Source organism: Mustela erminea, chromosome 9 (assembly GCF_009829155.1).
Source record: "Mustela erminea isolate mMusErm1 chromosome 9, mMusErm1.Pri, whole genome shotgun sequence".
NCBI classification, from domain to species: Eukaryota; Metazoa; Chordata; class Mammalia; order Carnivora; family Mustelidae; genus Mustela; species Mustela erminea.
The window spans coordinates 110,837,775-110,857,943 of record NC_045622.1 but is presented as its reverse complement, the minus strand read 5'-3'; the positions used below and the strand labels follow the sequence as shown (position 1 = coordinate 110,857,943).

Here is a 20,169-nt window from a genome sequence, read left to right as displayed (position 1 = left end):
CCCAGCTTGGGTTTCCCGTGTGTCCCCGGTGAGGTGGGAGGCAAGAAAGGGGGGAGAGGGAAAGAAAGAACCCTCGTACTTGCTTTTCTTCTGCCATTCTCGAAGTAATTCACAATCTGTCCTGTATCTTTCCTACTCCACGGAGAAGGAAACAATGATCCAAGTGGCCGGCGAGCTGGGGAGATCACCAGCCACAGTGTTCTAGTTGCCGTGGAAGCTCTACTGCCCATTGTTACCTGGGCCTGGAATTCTGATCTCGCGTGCGCCAGTTGGGAGGTTGGTTGGGTGTGTGTCCATCCCCAAGGCCACAGACAGGAAACATCACATTTGCAAAACATTTATGGAGACCCCTTCCCCCAGATAACCTCACTCAACCCTCCCGGGTGTACAGTGAGGACACGGAGACCCCACAGATGAACTCACCCACCCAGGTGATGATTCCGTGGAAGTTGGGCTTGCACCGAAACCTGGTTGCAAGGATGGTTTTCTTGATGGTTTTGAAAGCATCCAAGGACATTCCCAGGCCCCCAAAGCTGGGACAAACCCCCTGGACCAGTGCTGGACCACCAAGATACTGACCCTGACGCTCACCAAGGGTCTGTGGGCCTCTCGGCCATCTTGTCCCAGCACAGTGCCAGGCACAGGGAGTCCCCAGCTCCTGGGGCATCCCAGGCTTCCCACACGGGCATGAAGTCTTCGGTCCCTTTCTTCTACATAATTAGATTTTAAAAGCAAGTCATACACTGCGATTTGTGTCTTGACAACTTCATTGTGTTCATCACATTTTTAACGATGCCCAGCTATGGTAAGGGGAAGGGCCTAGAGAGGTAGTTCGAGCTCTCCCGGGGCTAGGCTGGAGCCTCGGCCCTTACCTTTACCTTGACCTCGGGCAAGGTATGTCACAACTTGCACAAAAGCCTCAATATTGTCACCTGTCAGGGATAATAACTGCCACATGAAACACCAAGATGGGACTTTGGGAGACTCAAGGCTGGAAATAAGAGGTGACCGAGGGCCCTGGGCCCCCATCAGGGGTGACCTCCCTGGCTGGTTACCTTTTCCCTCTGTGAGTGGTGCTTTCAGACCGTCATCATAGACTCTGGAGCCGGGAGCTCTGGTTCCAACCTTGGCTCTGCTTCTTTTGGCCATGGCTGTGTACTCGTAGGCAAGTTGCTTGACCTCTCTGGGCTCAGTTTCCTCATTCCTGAAGTGAAGATCATTGTGCCACCTTGGAGGGGGGCTGTGAGGGCTCAGGGAGTCGGGAAAGGCCATATGGGGGATCATCACACAGCGGAAGTCCCTTGTATCTGGGCCTTGCCCACCCCCCTGGAGGGAAGCAGGGCTGGTCCCAGTCCACTGGTGTCTCATTCCCCTTTGTCCCCGATAGGCTGAGAGAGGGTCTGGCCCCTGTTCTCATTAGTGCCACATAAGGGACAGCCTGCACGGTCTTTCTTCAGACGGAGAAAGTCCTGAGGCCACCGCCGTCTCCCGTTTGCAGCCTGCGCTGGGAGATGTGTGGCTGGCATCTGTGACAGCCACGGGACGTCCTGACACACTGCCCAGCATGCTTCCAGACAGGAATTTCTTCCCACCACCTCTCAGGCAGGTTGTATGTTTCCCAACTCCAAATAGCCAGAAAGATCCATCCAGGAATCTGGAAAGAAGGGGGCGTCTGGCTGGCTCAGTCAGCTGGGCAGTGGGCCCCTCAGCTCAGCTCAGGTCTGGACCTCAGGGTCGTGAGTTCAAGCCCTGCATCAGGCCAGAGCCTACAAGAAGAAGGAAGGAAGGAAGGGGAAAAGGAAAAGGGAAGGAAAGGGAGAAAAAAAAAAAGAAAAAGAAAAAAGGAAAGAGAAAGAGAAGGGAAAAGGAAGCTGGAAAGAGGGAGAAGTGTGGTTAACTGTCTTCACAAAGTTAAACTTGATCACCAGGAAGGGCTACTGGTTGGTGCAGTCAGAGCAAGGACAGGAAATGCTGTCGCACGGAGTCACCTAGGAGGGCGAGGCTGACAGCTGGGAGCCGCCGACGAGGGGCGTTTCTGGCACGTGGGGCGTGAGACGGCGGCAGCCTTGCTGGCTCGGGGCTGCCGGATGATGGGGGGGAGCGGGGGTGCCTGTACTCAGCCTCTGCCAGGGGTGACTCATTCTTGCAAAGAAAATAAATATTAATGAGTTTATACACACAGCCTACTTCAGACAGAGCCGATGAGTGGTGTTTCAAGGGATAAGTAGATCAAGTACTTAGGCTGGCAGCGGCGCCTGCTCCCGTGCGGGACGACGGAGCCTCCTGAGGGATTGAAGGGTGTGGGAGCTGCACCCCCAATAGCGCCGGCGGGCGTTTCCCCAAGTTCGAGTAGTCACCGTGCGCTACAGTTTCCCGTCAAGTCCGTGAAAGAGTTTCACCACCCAAAAGTTGCCTCATGGGTGAGACTCGAGGACATTATGTTGAGTGAAATACACCTGTCACCAAAGGACACATTTCACCTGGAAGAGGTCCCTGCCGTGGTTAGCTTCGCGGGAACGGAGAGTGGCGGGGGGATGGGCAGGGGAGGGAAGGGGGTCGGTGTCTCGGGGGGACAGAGGGTGGACGATGGGCATCGGGGCCGGGGGAGGGCCACAAAGGTCCAGTTTGGGAAGATGGAAAGTTTCTGAGGCAGATGGCGGGGATGGCTGTGCAAGGTGATTGTGCTTCAAACCACTGAGCTCCGCAGTTCAAAATAGCTGAGATGGTAAACTTCGTGTCATATGTTCTTACCACAATAAAAAAAAAAAAAAAAAAAGCAGCCAGTACCCCTCCTCTTGTCCAACTTGACGATGCTTTGTACAGATGCCTAAAGATTTGTCAGTATCAATGCCCTGAAAGAAATTTTTCCACGACTTAAATATTTCTCATGAAACAAAGGATCAAGATGATCAGACAGGGCAACGAACCTTTAATGGTAGACATTTGTGGAATTATCTTTAAGTGCTTTTAATGATTTGTATTTGGCAACTTTTTTTTGTTAATTCCTTCTTTAAATGTTTGCTATTATCCAACGTCTGTAACAGATGGAGGTCCTTTTCATGTATTAAAATATGTGATATTGTCAGAATGATGGTTTGTAATGAGAAGAAGCCATGTGGGGGGCGCCTGGGGGGCTCAGTGGGTTAAGCCTCTGTCTTTGGCTCAGGTCATGATCGAGTGCTGCGTTGGGCTCCCTGCTCAACAGGAAGCCTGATTCTTTCTCTCGCCCTCTGACCACCCCCCCTCCGGCTTGTGCACTGTTGCTCTCCACCAAATAAATAAATAAAATTTTAAGGAAAAAAAAGGAAAAGGGAAAGAAGAAGCCACGTGTTTGTGATTTTTTTTTTAACAGAAAACCTGTGAACCTGTGTATTCCGGTCACTCATCATTTAAAAGCACATAAATACAGTGTTCTGAAAGCTGCAGAATAATTAAGATTCCTGAGCCTTAGAGATGAGTATGTGCTGGGCACTGGGAGACCATGACTGCTGCCACACCCGGAAGAGAAGCACTGACCCCGCGCCGCCTTCCAGTGCCTTCGGGTGCTCCACGCGGTGCCTGCGGACGGCGGCGATCCAACCGGGGAAGCTCTTCTCTTTCTTCCTGACACTTCCTTAAGCTCGCTTTTAACTTTTGGGGCGCCTGGCCGGCTCGGCCGGTGTGAGGGTTGTGAGTTCGAGTCCCATGTTGGGTGCAGAGAGTCCTTAAAAATAAAATCTTTCTAGAAAATCATGTTAACTTTTATAGCTGCCACGACAAGCAGGAGGCGGTGCAGTTTTTAGACATTTCGCTTATTTGTCTGGCAGACACGCTTGTGTGGAGCTACTTTATGCCGGGCGGCGGGCCACGCACTGGAGATACATCAATGAGTCGAGACGTCGGGGCTCGGGGTCTAAGTAGAGAAAGAGATGAATGAGCAAAAAACTTGCCTCTGCTTTGAAAATAATGTGCGTTGGGGCCGGTGACTGACTTTGAGACGGACTCGCATCGGCCAATTCCCGGAGTCAAGAAGAGGAGGGGAGGTTGCTGTGGGTCCCCAGGCGCCCCCCCCCCCCCAGCCTTCTGCGTCTCCCGTGACGTGGAGGAGGAAATGAGTTTTCCAGGAGAAGCCAGAGTGGCAGACGGATGTGAGCTCAGGGTCGATTACCCGACGAGTCCATCTGTCAAGCGAAGAGCTCCTACGTGCGTTTTGGATCTTTGTCTTGGAGAGCCCGGCGGTCGCTCTTCACGGCTAATACCAAGTTAATTTAGAACCAAAACCTTAGCATTTTATGTAACAACGAATGGGAAAAGCTGAAAACACTTTTTGCTTGCGATTGGCACCTGAGTATTAGTTTGCTAGGGCTGCTGTCACCAAGTCCCTTAGTCTGGGCACTTTAAACAACAGACATGTACCGTCCCCCAGGCCTGGGGGCCGAAGCCGGAGATGCAGGCACGGGCAGGGCGGGTCCCCCCGAGGCCTCTCTCCTCGCGTGTGGACGGCGGTGCTCTCCCCGGGTCCTCATGGAGTGGTCCCTCCTTGCGTCTGTGCCCTGACCTCCTCTTCTCGTAAGGACCCGGGTCATGTTGGATAGGGTCTGCCCTGGTGACCTTAGATCATCTCACCTTAAATGATCTCTTTAAAGACCCCACTCTAAATACAGTCACACTCTGAGGTGCTGGAGGCTAGGACTCCAACCCTGGAACGTGGGGGACCCAGAGCAGCCCCCAGCGGCCTGCTTCCACAGGACCCTCGGCCATCGACAGTCCCTCCCCCGCCTGCAGTGTTGCCTTCTTGCCCCTCCCCCACACCTCCAGTGTCGCGGGGTGACGGCTGACTAGCGTGGACCCAACTGGGCAGGCTGGCGTTCGAGGGCGGCGCGATGCTCTCTGCCACCTCGAGAGACTGGTAACGACGATCTGGAAACACTCAAGCTGGGAGCAGGTTCTGGAATCCACATTAGTAAATTCTGTTTTTCACTCTCACACCTGAAGAGGATCTAGTCATTTCTATTTTAAGTTAGATTTACGGGGGCACCTGCGGGACTCAGTCAGTAATACATCTGCCCTCGGCTCTGGTCAAGATCCCAGGGTCCCAGGATCGAGCAGGGGGTCAGGTTCCCTGCTCAGCGGGGCGCCTGCCTCTCCCTCCCCCTCACGCCACCATGCTCCGTTTCTTGCTCTGTGCGCGGTCTCTAACGAATCAATAAAATCTTCAGAAAAAAATGAAGTAATTTATTTATTCTAGCGAGAGAGAGACAGAGAGCGAGCAGGGGAGGGGCCGCCGGCAAGGGCGAGGGGAACCCCCAGCAGACTCCACGCCGAGCACAGAGGCCCGCGCGGGGCTCGATCCCATGACTCTGAGATCAGGACCAGCCGGTGGGCAGGGCCCCTCCATGCGCTTCACATAATACTGCGGAGGGATGAGTTTGGGACCACTCGCCGGCACGGGTAGCTCGCGCCGGCGTCCCCACCGGCCGTCATCTTCCTGTGGCCGTCTCCGGGCAATCCTGTGATTTCCCGGGGCTGTCTCCACTTTCGCACACCGAGGCTTGCTCCAGGCTGCCTGCTTAGGTAGGGAGCGCGCGACTTGAGATCCTAACGGCGGCGTGGGTCGGATCCCACGGGAGGAGAAACGTGTCCGCACGCGTGAGGCAAACGTGTTTCCCACCAACGGAGCCTGGACGGCCGGCTGCAGCCACCCCCAGGCTGCCCTCCTCCCCCGCCCCTGCCTGGTGCCCGCGGCCCGTGCATCTTCTCCGGTCCCCAAGGGGAGGAAAGGAGAGCCTCCGGCTTGGCTGAGACTGAGGGACGACATTCTCGGAACCTGTGCGGGATTTTGAACACAGGAAGGGCAAGAGGCTGATCCTTGCACAGTGGGGGACAACGGGCTGGGAATTTATTATTATTATTATTATTAGGATGGAAATCTCCACCTGTGGGGAGTTCCTCTCCTGCGCCAGAGAAGGTGGCTGCGTCCCTGGCTCCTGATGAAGCCCCAGAGGCCCAAGGCGCCAGGCCCGGCACAAGCAGCAGCTGTGGGAGGCAGGGCTGAGCAAAGGGGCTTCTGAGCGCTTGGGAGAAGTGAGGGTCCCCGCGGTACAGCAGCTTCGCTGCTGAGGTCCTGTTCACGAGAATTCATAGCCTTCTGCTGGGAGGCTTGGCTTTTGTGCCTTAGGCAGAAGGAGAGCGTGTGGGGTCTCTCCGAGGATTTGCACGAGTTTTCCCAAGGTGGGAGGTCGCCGACTGGAGGAGGGAGGAACCCTTCCCCAAGTCGGAGCAGAGAGGAGGTTAGAGCCGGCCGGCCAGGGGCCCGGGTCCTCAACCCCACCTGTGGGCCGGGCCGGGCCAGGCGGCAGTCTGTCCCTCTGTCTTGATCTCCAGTATGAAGCGGGGGCTCATGGGAGGGGCCCCAGCAAGACCGTCTGCAGGAATCCCTTCCCCCCGGGCTGCTCGGGCGCCCCACGGTGACCCTGCCCAGCACGCAGTCTCCTGTGGACCAGGCTAAGAAGGGTCCGGGTCCCCCAGGCTCAGTCGCATGCATTCGGTCCACAGTGACCTCTGGAGGGCCTGCAAGGCAGGAAGGAAAGGAACAGGCAAGGTCCCAGGGGAGACACGCCCCGAACAAGTCATTACCCAACTCGCTTCTCTAAATGACAAGGGGAGACACGCCCCAGAGGACGCGACAGGATGCAACGAGGACCGGTGGCCATGGCAGATGGCCTTGGATTGTCCAAGCTAGTCTGAGGGAGGAGGGTGCTGGGCAAGAGCAGGGACCGTGTCTGGCAGGTGCAGACGGGAAGCACTGGCCGCCCCTCTCCACGGCTGTCCGCATCCTACACCCACGCCAGCTCCCGAGGAACCTCCAGCAGCCTGGATGGCTGGTCTCCTCCCGCACCCCGCTGAGCAGCTAGGGTGCTGAGGGGCACAAGGTGTGACCCTCCCCACCAGGACAGGCGGTATCAGGGACATCCTCACTCCCGCAGGGCCCTAAACTGTTTGATCAAACACCCCAACAGCTAAGTAAATTTTGGAGCACATTCCTCTACACGGTGGGGGAACAGACGCCCCGGAAAGTTACGTCCATGTCTGAAGCCCGAGTCCCTGGGAACGCAATCTCATTGGGAACACAGGTCTTGGCAGAGGTGATCAAGCTAAGGATGTCGAGGGGAGACCATATCGGATTTACGGTGGGTCCCACGTGGAACGGCTGTGTCCTTAGAGAAAGAAGAGGGGTTCCTGGGGGCTTAGTCGGCTGAGCGTCCGACTTGATTTCAGCTCAGGTCATGATCATGGTCGAGTCCTGCGTCGGGCTCTGTGCTCAGTGCAGAGTCTTGCAGGAGACTCTCTCTCTCTTCCCCACTCGCTGCTCTCTCAAATAAATAAATGAATCTTTAAAAAAAAAAAGAGAGAGAAACCAGACACGCTGGGAAAAAGGCCACGTGAGGATGGTGGCAGAGGCCAGAGCCATGAGGCCACAGCCCGGGGGGCGGGCGGCGGCTGGCCAGGCTGGGAAGCCGGGGGAGGCCGGGACACGGGCTGCCTCCCAGGGTCTTCCCAGGAACGAGCCGTGCCCTCACCGGCATTTCGGGCCCCCGGCCTCACGGAAATGTGAGAGTACGTTTCTGCTGTTTCAAGCCGTCCTGTGTGTGCTAGCTTATTAGAGGAACCTGATACGCCCCAACACAGGTCCATTTACGCCTTCATCCATGAAACGTAAACAATCCGTATTACTACCTGTGCACCGCGGACCCGAGAGCAGCGGCCCGCAGCGGGAGGGGCCCAGGAGCGGGGGAGACCGACGGGAAGCCGGGGTGGTTACCTGTGGGGCAGAGGGTCGCCGGCCAGCGCGGGAGCCGGGCTGCTGGGTCCTGGCATGTCTTGCTTCTCTGTCTTAGGTCGGAGGTGGCATGTGGTGTCCGTGTCACCTTAGTGTCCCCCTCTGTCCTCTTGTGCGAATGAACTACTTCACGAGAAGGGATTATTTTCAGCAGCGCAGGACGGGGAGTCCTCTCCTGCTCGTTCTGGCCTGGGCCTTAGGGAGGTGTTTACGGCCCTCTGAGCCTCAGTTTCCTTCCTCACCGGTCATGTGGGAGGAAGTGGAGAGGGAGGTGTGCCTTGTGGGTCCCCCAGGGACGGGGTGACTCTCTCTCGTAGGCGGCACCCTTACGGCAGGTCAGGCCCTTTCTAATGGGAGGGAAGAAGAATGGCCCCTTTCTGTCGTAGAACTTAATGCCTTTTTACCGTATAACTCATGCCTTCGTGTAAGTACCGGGAGCTCAGACAGAGGCGGGCCTCGCTGTTTTTGCTCAAAGGCGAAAATGGTCATTGAGCCATGTCTGCATCCCTGTGGGTGGCTGAAAAACAGGTTCTCTCCGCCCCTGACCTGCTTCTCGCCAGGTCATATCAACTCTGGGAACCGGAAGGTGAGTGTGCTCCCGCGGCCCCCTGCCGCCTCCACGGGACGCATTGCTCCTTGCCCGTGCCTTCTACCAACATTTCCAGATCACGGCCAGCACGTGCAGGACCACCCAGGTGGCTGGGGCCGGGGAGGCCGTGGGACCCCCGGGAATCCTCCGAGCCCTGCTGCTCAGCCTCAGCTCAGCGAGCCACCCTGGCGCCAGGAAGGCCGGCCTCTGGCCGAGTCACGGCACGTTGTTCCCTGGCTTCCGACACACTTGGAATAAGACCCACAGCTCACCCAGCTCCACTGCTCTGGATCTGTGTGGCCCGCAAAACTGCCAAGCTGGTTCCTGCCCCAGGGCCTTTGCACTCGCTCCTCCTCTCCACCCAGAACACTCTGAGTAGGCCCTTCACGTGACAGACCGCTCCCAGTCTCTGATTTCCCACACGACCGAGTCACCTCTTCCAGGAGTTCCCCTACCCCATAGCCCCCTTTGTCCACCTTGCCTCTGCTTCTGTTCTGTGTGACACAGGAGACCTTTGCATCATTCCTGGCTGGATGTGGTCCCAGTGGGGGAGGGAGAAGCTGGGAGCCTCAGGCGGTGAGGCAGTGAGCTTCGTCCCCAGAGGGGAACGGGAGCGAGAGATAACGCTGGCTCCTGTCCCAGCTGTTGCAAGCCTGTGATGTGTGAGGCCGGGTGCCGAGGACACCAGGTGGGCAAGAAGGCATGGCCTCAGCCCTCAAGGAACCTAAATTCCATTGGCAGAGACAGGGGTAGAGGGTATTCTAGGAGCACAGGGAAAGTCACTACCTCAGGTCCAGGGGAAGCAGGGCGGTCTTCCTGGAAGAAGCAGCACTGAAGGCAGGACAAAAAGGATCAGTAAGAGCTAGTGCTGTGAGGAGAGTGGGGCCGGGGGTCTGGGCAGAGAGACAAGCCAGCCCGGAGGCTGGGAGGCAAGCATCCTTCCAGCCTGGGGAGTCTACTCCATGCTTCATCCGCCCTCCCCATGCGGGGAAGAGAAATTCCATCAGGGGGAGAAGGGGCTCCTCCCTGCCAACCCCTCTCTGGGGCCCCCTTTCCCACGGCCCACAGGGGCTCCACCCCACCCCAGCTGCCAGCTCGGCCCGGGGCGTGTGGGAGGGCTCCCTCCCACCGGCCGTGCAGCAGCTTGCCGGGGATAACAGGCTCCCGTCCCTCGTGGGAAAGATCCCGAAGGCCTCTAATAAAGACTGAGAAAACCAGACCAGACCAGAAGCCCTCCCAGCTACGGCACAGGTGAGAACCGGCAGAAGCCAGAGGTGGTGTCTGCAGGGCATTCCCTGGGCGAACGTCATCGGGGCCGCGGTTAGAGAATGGAAGAGAAGAGCAGGCTGAGCGGCAGGGCCGAGCCCCAGCTCCGAAAGACCACAGCCACACGGAGGCCTGGAGGCCCCCGCTTCAGGTCCCCACCTGCCCTTCGGACCCCAGCACCCAGGCCCCTGTCTTGCCCCCGTCAGGTGCAGGGGGCACAGGGCAGAGCCCCAGGTCGGGCCAGACCCCAGACAGCTCCTGGGAGCATCAGAGCAGATCCTCGGGCTGGGGCAAGACAGCTTCGACGGTCCCCCTGAAATCGGCCAATGACATTCCGGCCCGTCAGATGAGGACGAGGGGCTGGGGTCTGTCCACAGCCGTGCTCTCTGGGGCTCCGTGAAGCCCTGGGTCTGCATGTGGGTCGCAGCTCGTCCGCCTTCCTGTGTGTCCGTGGGTGGGCGACTCGGTGCTTCGGTTTGGCCACGGTGCGGGACCCACGACAACGTTCCCACGGCACTGACGCTCCCACAGGCCCCCATGGGATCCGATGAGCCAGTCCACACAAGGGAAGTGTGTCCAGGGCACCCTGCCCACCCCCCTGCGGCAAGGGGTGGCTGGGGCTCCCAGGGTGACGGGGCCCAGAGCGCAGACACTCTCAGGAGGCTGGGCGGCCCGCAGGCCCAGCCTGGGAGCTGCAGAAGTCAAAGGGAGGCCTTGGGGACAGGAGCGGATGGGAGTGGGCGTGGCCCCTGGGGCGGCATCACGCGGCCGTGTCCTTGCAGCTAAGTGCCCCTGAGGGGCAGGTCCACTGGCGGTAGGACTCCTTATTCTGTGCTCCGCACGTGTGGCCCTGTCCCCGGGACGGAGAGGAACGGTGTTGGAGAACGGGGTGAGCGGTGAGCAGGGGTGCCCTCGCCCACGAGGGGGAACCTGGGACAAATGATGGTTTAGCACCTGCCGGGAGACCAGGCCCGAGTCACCTGCCTGCTCACAGGCACGCACTCCGTGTCTGCTCCGTGTCCCAAGCCACCTCTCCTTCCTCTCCACCTCCCAGGCAATGGCACCCTTTTCGGGGGCTTCGATTATCATGTAGATCCTGGTGGTCTCTGGTGCCGCCAAGTTCCCAGCTACCTGGAAACTCAGGATATGAGCTTCTTTAGAATTAGGTCTTTACAGATGTAATTAGTTAAGATGAGGTCACACTGAAGTTGGGCGTGCCTTAAATCCGGTGACTGGTATCCTTGTAAGCGGACCCTGTGAAGACACACAGGGAGGAAGGCCGCGTGTCCCTGCAGAGGCAGAGACCGGAACGATGCGGCGGCGAGCCAGGACGCCCGCAGCTGTTGAAAGCCGCCGGGAGCCGAAGACGCAGGGAAGGATTCCTCCCTGGAGCCTTTGTGGGGAGCGCGGCCCTGCCTTCACTCTGATTTAGGACTTCTGGTCTCCAGACGTTGTCTTAAGGCACATCGTTTATGATCACTCGTTACGGCCGCCCCGGGACACTAAGGCAGCCTGCGGTCTGTATCCCGCAGAGACCGGTCTCCTGACCTTCACACCTGCATTTCCGCCTGCCCCGCAATTCCTCTCTCTCGAGATCTTCTCCCTCTCTGGAACACCTCACCCGGGGGACTGCACCCTGGTAGCCCAGGCCAGAGCCCAGCCGTCACCGGATTTCGCCCTGCCCTCCACCTGACCTGCAGTGACTCATCGAGCCCGTGCTTTCCCCCTCCCGTGTCTTTCTTGAAGACCAGAGGGACGTGACGAAACGCAACCCGGGCAACTTGATGATCCTCAGCTTTCAAAACAAAACCCAACTGTGAACAACGTCCCTGAAGTCACTGGGAAAGTCTGAACACAGACAGGACAGTAGATGCTGCTGGTGTTGAATTTCCACAGTGACACTGCTCTGTGGTTAAGGAGGAAGGTGCCCTTACTCTGGGAGCTGTAGCCAAAGGGCCTGGGGACAGAGCATCATCACACCAAACTCACTTTCAAATGTTCAGGAAAGGGAAATCTGCCTATCTTGCTATTTGCCTACAGAGAAAGCAAAAGAACAGGAAACATGTCAATGATTGCAGGAGCTAGGTGGAGACGCCGTTTGTCTGTGGCTCCTTCATCGTGCAGCAGGGTGAAATCTAGGTCAGGAAAAGTGGAGGGGAGAGCTCAGTCCATTCTCCTGACCCCACTGCCCGTGCCCTGCTCCAGACTCCTGCCACCTGCTGCTGGCGGGGCCGTCGCGGCGCCAGCTTTCCAGCGGACTCCTCAGATGATTCCCGCTCGCCCCCGCCTCCCATCCACTCCAACCCACTGTCCACACTGCAGCCACACCGACCTCTCCAAAACCAGAGCCTGCCATGCCCTTCCTCGCTTGAAGCCCTCCAAGCCTGCTCTCGGAACAAAGTTCAAATTCCTTCAATGGCCCACAAGGTCCTTTATTACCTCTCCAGGCCCGCACTCCTCTCCCACCTTCTCACCGTCTACGCTTCACGGGAACGTCCTCTTCCCTCCCGGCCCCGTGTTCACCTGCCTGTAACTTTTGGGTGTCAACTTAGACGCCCCGTTTCTGCAAGCCATGAGTCTGAACCATGTGCTCTGCACACGATCTGTCAAAGCTCAGATGCTGTAAATACTTTCTGATGGCATTTCTCTCTCACCTGACAGTGATCTCCGTGAAGGGAAGGACCAAGACTGTATTGTCTTTATCTCCTACCCACCAAGCACAGGACTTGGCATGTTGTATGTCGTAAATAACTAATGGGTGGATGAATGTATTGGAGCTGGCTGGGTGGATGGATGGATGGATGGACGGATGGATGCGTAGATTGATGGATGGATGGACGGATGGACGTACGTACATATGTGTGTACATATGGATGGATGGACGGATGGATGGATGGATGCGTAGATGGATGGATGGATGGATGGACGGATGGATGGATGGACGGATGGATGGATGGATGGATGCGTAGATGGATGAATGGATGGACGGATGGATGGATGGATGGATGGACGGACGGATGGACGGATGGATGGATGGACGGATGGATGGATGGATGCGTAGATGGATGGATGGATGGATGGATGGACGGATGGACATACGTACATATGTGTGTACATATGGATGGATGGATGGATGGATGGATGGATGGACGGATGGATGGATGTGTAGATGGATGGATGGATGGACGACGGATGGACGGATGGATGGATGGATGAACAGGTGGGCGAATGAGGGGACGGATGGATGAAATAGAACAACGGTGCCAGGAGACCCTAGAGGAGGTGGCGGGTCAGGTCTGACTGCAGGAGGCAGCCTGGGGGACTCGAGGGCAGCATCTTGGTGACAGCTGCAATGTAACGACCCTTCCTCCCGGCACTTCACATGGGATACCCCCCTTCGTTCTCATGGCAGCCCCTCCCCTGGAGTGAAACATCTTTCCTCATCCTAGGTCCCTTTTCACTGGTAATTAATATTTTATTTTATTATTATTTTTTTAAGATTTATTTATTTATTTGACAGAGATCACAAGTAGGCAGAGAGGCAGGCAGAGAGAAGGAGGAAGCAGGCTCCCTGCTGAGCAGAGAGCCCGATGCGGGGCTCGATCCCAGGACCCTGAGATCATGACCTGAGCCGAAGGCAGCGGCTTAACCCACTGAGCCACCCAGGCGCCCCGGTAATTAATATTTTAATAAAAATTTTAAGTAAGAGTCACTAGGATTTGATGGAGCCCTTAGGAAGAGAGGATAGACACTAAAAAACACACTTCCCCACTGCCGAATCCCCAGACGGCTGTCGATCGTAGGAGCTCGATAAACATACCTATTAGAATGACGTTTTCACGTGAAGCGATCAAAGCTCAGAGAGGTTCGTGTGCTTGTCCAACGTCGCGCAGCTTCCTAGGTCAGCAGTGTCAGGGTCTGTAATTAGGGTTTGTGCGAGGTTCCTCCAACTCCAGACCTGCCCTGTCGGCCCAGGAGGAGAAACAGGGCGGGCAGCCCAGGCGTGGTGGGGGTTGCAGACAAAGGCTCAGAGGTAGCAAAATCGTGGCACGTTCCGGGGACACAGAGGAATTTCGTCAGAACAGAGGGCTGTGCCAGAAACGGGGAGGGGGCACCGAGTTGGCACCAAGGCCTTGAATGCCAAGGCGGAGAGCACGCACTGCCCCGCCCGGCTCTACAGGGTAGGGTCAGTGACAGGAGCAGAGTAAATGGGGCAAATGCAATCTTTTTGGCGTTAGGAGGGGGGGCGTGCTGGGCGAGACTGGGAAGCCGCTCTTCCCGAGTGGGGGGAAGCCCGGGGCTGCAGAGAAATGAGCCAGGCACGGCCCCAAAGGCTCCGCTGCGATGTCTGCGCCCGCTTCTGCCTCCTCTTCCCTGCTGAGTGTGTGTTAACGAGCTCCTGGCTCACAGGAAGGACACCGCATCCTGCCCACACAGCCGGCCGGGCGGTGAACGGGATCGGGGCACAGGGCCCGGTTTCTGGGGCTGGCAGGGACCCTGTAGCCGCTGGCAGGAATGAGGGGCATCTGAGCCCCCGGGTCCTTCCTCGCAGAGGCCGGGAGGGTGTAGCGACCCAGAATTAGCAGTTGTCGCTCCTGATGTGGCTTTGCCACCGAGGAGCTCTGTGATGTCACCCTGCCTCTCTGAGCCTCAGCGTTTCCTTCTGTAGAATGGATGCCGCGAGCAGTGAGGACCCGCGGTTTGCCGTGCCTGGGAGGCACACCGTGCACGTCAGTCCCACACCCTCCCTTCCTCTGGGCCTCAGTTTCCACACTTCTGCAATGGGGGTGATGGCTAAGGATGGTAGGAAATCTGTGGGGTGCCCCCAGCTGAGCCTCCGCCAAGATGGGGTGTGGGACCGACTCTGCCCTCTGCAGCCTTTTGCACATGGGATTTGCTTATAGGAAAAAAGTCTGCAAGGAGAAGCCTTAGAGGGGTGTCAGGGGCCCGAGACCTGGGGAGGGATGAGGAGCAAGGAGCCTTGGCCCCTCGGGAAAGGCCGCGCGCGACAGCAGGGGCGATTGCCAGTGGGTGCGGTTCTACTTGACATTTACTGGGGGGAGGGGCAGGGTTCTCGATCCTTCTAGAATCCCATTTCAAGAGGGTGAAAAGGGGGGTACGGGATGCCTGTCATAAACGGGGCCCTGATTCTGACCCCCGCCATGGCATGGGTGGTCCTGGAGGACACTGGGCTGAGAAGCAGGCCGGACACCAACGGACAGACCCCGTAGGACGCGCTCATCGGGGTCCCTTGTGCAGCTGGACTCATGGACAGAGTCGGACGGTGGGCGCCCGGGGCCGGGGGTCGCTGTGCGGTGGGGCCAGCCTCGGTGTGGGAAGACGAGGTTCTGGAGGCAGACAGTGCTGGTGGCCGCGGCAGCGAGGGTGGGCTCGATGCCGCCTGAAATGGTTTAGACGGTCGGTGTCATGTGCATTTTGCCAGAATACAAAAGGGGGGATTCGGTTCAGAAGCACTGACCCTGACCCCCCAGCTGGAGCCGGCGGGGTAGCACGGGAGAGCCTTCGGGTTCGGGTGAAAGAGCGTCTGGGGGCTGGGGGGCTCTGTCGGGATGGCTGGGGGGCAGGGTGCGGACAGAGACAGAAAGGGCTGCACGCCACCCCTCTTCCCCCACTCACGGGGAGAGTGCTCCTTGATTCTTGTTCCCTGAGAAGCTTGGGACCCGGGGCTCACTGCCCTGAGAGCGAGTCCGTCTTGGAACATGTCTTACGAATGGTCCCGTTTCGTCCCTGAGAAAACCAGGGGTTTCCTCCCAGGCGTGTCACTGAAGACGGGGACCGATGTGAAGATCTGACCAGGTGCTTTCCTGGGGGTGATCCTGCTCTACTAGGGGCAGAGGCAGGGGAACGCTCGAGGCGAGGGCTTCTTAGGCGGCACAAGCAAACGCAGTCGTGATCTGCAGAGACGATCACGTGGTGGACACGGTCACCCTTGGTCGACATCTGGTCTTCCCTGTGCTTTTGAAAGACTCGTAGCTTTTCTTTCTTCCCCCCGCCAGAGTCGGTGAGCCAGAGAGAGCAGCTGAGTGGGTGGTCTCAAGCCGGGGGCACAGAGGGCGGAGGGGGCGGGTGGGCTGTGTGAGTGTCCTCTGATTGCTGGAGCCCAGGCCCCAGACGGGGTGGCTTAGAGTCACAGAGGGGGATCCTCCCACAGTCTGGAGGCCGGCAGCCCTAACACCCGCGTGTCAGCAGGACTGGCTCCTTCCGGAGGCTGGTGGGAGACACGCTCCACGCCCCTGGCCCAGCTTCTAGAGGGCGCCGAGAGCCCTTGGGGATCCTTGTGGCTGCACGGACCCAGCCTCGGCCTTGGTCATCCTGCGGCATTCTCCTGTGTGTGTCTTTCTGTCCAAATTTCATCTTCTTATAAGGATACCAGTCACTGGGTTTAGGGTCCCTGCTACTCCAGTGGGACCTCAGCTTAACTCGGTCACCCTGCAAAGACCCCATTTCCAAATTCAGTCCCATTTGGAGGTCACAGGGGGACATGAATTTTTGTGGAAGACCGTTCAGCCCGTGGAAGGGACCTCATGCTAGGGTTCCCTGACTCTGTGGCCTTGCACAGGAGGCCTGAGATCAGTGGCCGCTTGGCAGGTGGGGCGGCAAATCACACCATGAGGCTCTGCCAGGATCTACCCGTGGAGTGGCTGCCACCCTGGGGGTGGGGACAAGCCACGGGTGAGCTCACCTGGCCGCATGGGGGCCCCTGCTTCTCGCCAGATCTGGGCGAAGCACCCCACGCAACCCTCCGCCCAGTGGCTGGCCACAACCCGGGCACCCTGAGTGAACCACCAGGTCTTTGTCTCCTGAGAGCCAGTTCCTGTGGGCCACAAGCAGGATGCGACCTGACCGGCCGGGGGAAGAGGAGCAGGGGCGGGTTTCCAGGGCGAGCCGTGATAACCGGCCGCCGCTGCTGCAGATGTCACTTGGCGGGCACGTGGCACAACGTCCAGGTGTTTCCACCCACAAGCCCTCCGAAGCCAGCGGGAGTGTACTTTCCCATGTGCTCTTCTGGAACTTTCCCACAGCCCCATCAAAGAGGGGGACTCTGATTTTCCTCTGCTTGATCCGGGCGGGAGGGTGACTCGCCCCTGCTTGGAGCCTGTGCACTGGGCCTCACGCCGGGGACTGAGCCCCGCAGCCGGAACCCCTTGCTGAGCCCTTCCTGAGTCCCGGCCCACAGGAACCCCGGCGACGGGAGTGTGGTCGGTGTCTCAAGTCACTGAGTCTTCCTGAGGTTTTGTTTGCACAAACAGATCATGGGCCGTCAGCCCATTTCTCAGGTGAGGGAGACGAGGGTCAAGAGTGGAGGTCAACTTGCCCAGGGCCACACCGCGGACAGCTGGAGAGTCCGAAGCCAAAGCCAGTGTTCGGACCTCGTGGCCCCGGCTCCACGGTGCCAACATCTTCTCACTCGAACGGATGCGCCAGTGTGAGTCCGTGGCGTGGCCTGGCGGGGAAGAAAGCCACTGGCAGAAGGAGCAGTGCTGGGCTCGGGTCGGGGACCTGGCCGGGAGGAAGGGGACGCTCATCGCTCTGTTGGTCCCGTTTCCCGAGCACCTGCGGCACGGCAGGCTCCTGCCAGGGGCTCGGAAATCAGAGGCGACCAGAGCTCTGGCATAGCATGAGCCGTGCTGACGGGCAGGGCTGAAGCTGTGTATGGAGAGGCTTAGGCGGGTCACCCCATCTCCCCCAGGAGAGCGGACTCCCTGCCTGTCCAACTTGTTGCTGTGGGCCCCTTGCTCGACACACAACAGTAGCAGCTAGCGCGTCCTGGGGGCTTAGCCCATCCCGGGCTCTTTTCTAAGGGCTTGACACATATCGAGGGGTCTAACCCTTCAGGCCCATGTTATAGACGGGCAGCACCGCGGTGGAGAGAAGCGACGTAACTCCCCAGGTGTCCCAGCGGGGGGCGGGCCTGGTGGTCTGGTTCCAGAGCCCATGCTTGTAGCCACAGACAGCAAGAGTTCGAGCAACGTGTGTGAGATGATCAACCAGCATCATCTCCAGGCGGGGTGTGAGGGGGGGCATGCGGCCGCGGGACAGGCAGGACGCGAGGTTCTGGAAGGCGATGAACACGTCCCCGGCTCAGAGCGGGGCTCCTCACCATGACCGAGCACACGGGGCCCGGGGGAGGGTGCACGGCCAGGTGATCCCAGGCCACACGTGGGGGGGGATGCTGAGGGAGGCAGGCTCTCTCTTGCCGCGCCGTGCCTCCAGCCGTCGGGGCATGTCCAGCCCGCCGACTGAGGCAGCGGTTAGGTAAGGGACCTGGCGCTAACCTGCTTGGAATCACGTGGGGAGAAAGTCACTCCTGTTTCAGTTACCTGTCTCAGATACACAGAGACGGTCTCTGGCTAATGATGACTAATGTTTTCTTTCACAAACATAGCAGCCCTCGTGTCCAGAGCCTCGATGGGCAGCCGGTCCTACGGACAATTGCAGAATATTATTTTTTCATTCATTCATACAGTCACTGCCTGCAAATCCCCAAACCACAGTGGCTTCAGTGAGAGAAGTGTATTTCTCTCGAACAAATGCAGCCCTGAGACAGAACTTCGAGGGCTGGTGGAGAGGTGCCACGGCCATCAGGAGGCACCAGGGGCCCGGGCTCCCTCCGTCTTCATGCTGTTCTTCTCATGGTCCAACAGTGCTGCCCGTGCTCCGGTTATCACGTTTGCGTTCCAGAAGGAAGAAGGGGGTGCTGAAGCGTGCGTCCGCCTGCCGGACTCCGGAGAATGTCCACACCGCCCTGCGCGCTGAGCTGGGAAATGGGCCTGGATTGCGGGCAGCCACGCCTCAGCTAAACGTCAGGGGCCTCACGGAAACAAGGTGTGGACAGACAGTGGGGACACCGGCGCCGTCTGCCGCAGGCCGACTTCCTACTGTGGTGGACACATCAAGCTTTCTGTGATTTAAAATCAAGCGAGGAAAGAGGGTCACTTTAAAGACAGAGCTACATAAATAGAAGAGCAGGTGGTCCGTGGCGAAGGCAAAAACCGTCAAGCTGGTCCTGGGGTCTGGGTTTGGGGAAAGGTGCCGGAAATAGGGAAAAACCAGAGGGTCAGGCTCCAGCCTCAGGGGTAGGTCTCAGGCCCCCTGTGGAGGAAGGGGGGAGGCAGGGTCTGGGGAGGAGGCAGGTGCTTGTTCTATAGGCCAGACAGAAAGCATCCAAGCCAGGCACAGGACCTGGAGGCCAGGAGTGGGGGGTCGGGTGCACGAAGGGGGTCCCCTGCCCCGCTTCGCTTTGGAAACAGGAGCCAAGGTCACTGGCGGGTGGTGGGAATAGGGACGGTGGGGGTGGGGGTCTGCCATGGGTTTAAGAGGAGTGAGAAGGGTTTGGAGCGCGGGTGGCAGCCTTAAAGGCAGGTAGGTCAGAGGTCAGCAGGTCAGAGGCTGCTGAGAGGAACCCCCCGGTCTGTTAAGCTCCCCCGTGGGCGATCCTGAGGAATGAGTGACCAAGGCCCACTCAGGGCGGCCCGTGGGGCGCTGACCTTGTCCGCACAGTCCCCTTGCTGCCTCACAGCATGGTAGACCCGCCGGCAGTCTGTCCTCATTGTGCCACGAGAGGACACTGGTCCCCAGTGTCACAGCACGTAAGCAGCAGAATAGATCCCCCCGGGGTCCAGGGTTTGGGGTCCAGCGGTTTCCTGAGGCCCGGAGCAGACGAGCTGGTACAGGAGCGAGTGGGCGGGTGAAGGGAGGGCCGCTGTCCTGTTCGGAGCCCCACGGCTCTCCAGCAAGAGCGGGGGCGGGGGGGGGGGTCAGTGCTGCCCCTCCCTCCGCAGAGGGGGAGCCTTTGCTTTTCCCAAAATAAAAGGGTGTGGGGACCGGAAGCGTGCCTGCCTCCACCCTGCCTCCTCTGGGCGGGAAGCCAGCTGGCGGGGTGATTTCCAGGGCTGGCTGGCCAGCACTTTCCGCAGAGTATTTCTGGAGCACGCATGAGCCTTATTTTAGCTTTGGGGGTGCTCCTGCGCTGGGCAGGGGCACTCCCTGGTGACGGCCTGTGGGGACACCTTCCCCGGGAGCCCCCAGACCGGATGCAGCCTGGGAAGGGCCAAGCCCCTGTCCCGGACTGGGCCACTTTCCCAGCCTGCTGTGCTGCCTGGGGAACTAGAAGGTTCTGCAGGGCAGGCTGGTTTTTGGTCAGGCAGGGCAACGGAAGCCCTCACTCCTCCACCTCCTACCTCGAGACCCCCGAGCTCATCACTACCCGGCCCTGCCCACGTGCACCTGCACTCCTTGCTGGTCCCGAGGGCGAAACTACCTCCCTCAACCACAGTTCCAGGTTCCCGTGAAGCTAAAAACGGTGGCAAGTCCTCCAGGCACCTTGGAAGCAACCGAGGCTGCTGGACCGGCCTTCCTGAGCGCACTGCACCCTTCCTGAGCGAGAGCACCTCATTCTTCGTTTCCCCTTGCGGCGCCAGGCCTTTCCTTCATCTTCAGGCTGCACACAGCCCCCTCAGCCTGAAAGGAACTG

General features: G+C 58.8%; 2 protein-coding genes across 7 annotated transcripts in view; both read right to left on the bottom strand.

Annotated features, from left to right (window-relative positions):
* PPFIA1 (PTPRF interacting protein alpha 1) overlaps positions 1-146 on the bottom strand; it is a 73,476-nt gene extending 73,330 nt beyond the window's left edge. Inside the window, exon 1 of one of the 2 annotated variants that reach the window (XM_032360197.1) lies at positions 80-146. In XM_032360197.1, coding sequence (XP_032216088.1) covers positions 80-97 — 18 coding nt within the window. In that variant the 5' untranslated portion in view covers positions 98-146. The remainder of the gene's footprint in view (positions 1-79) is intronic. The other variant, XM_032360196.1, reaches the window with a different exon arrangement.
* A 5,070-nt stretch (positions 147-5,216) lies between these two features.
* LOC116600120 lies at positions 5,217-14,329 on the bottom strand. 5 transcript variants are annotated; one of them, XR_004289503.1, is made up of 7 exons: positions 13,495-14,327; positions 10,629-10,805; positions 9,714-10,524; positions 7,802-9,239; positions 6,311-7,196; positions 5,916-6,103; positions 5,712-5,806 (listed from the first exon to the last, which is right to left on the bottom strand). XR_004289503.1 is itself a non-coding variant. In XM_032360211.1 (4 exons), the coding sequence occupies exons 1-4, from the start codon at positions 6,379-6,381 to the stop codon at positions 5,219-5,221; spliced, it is 684 nt and encodes a 227-aa protein (XP_032216102.1). In that variant the 5' UTR covers positions 6,382-7,319; the 3' UTR covers positions 5,217-5,218. The 5 variants fall into 5 exon arrangements, 1 of the variants encoding a protein (XP_032216102.1); XR_004289502.1 differs by having other exon boundaries at positions 7,802-9,061; positions 9,195-9,239; positions 9,714-10,805; positions 13,495-14,326; XR_004289501.1 differs by having other exon boundaries at positions 9,714-10,805.
* Positions 14,330-20,169: the final 5,840 nt, after the last annotated feature.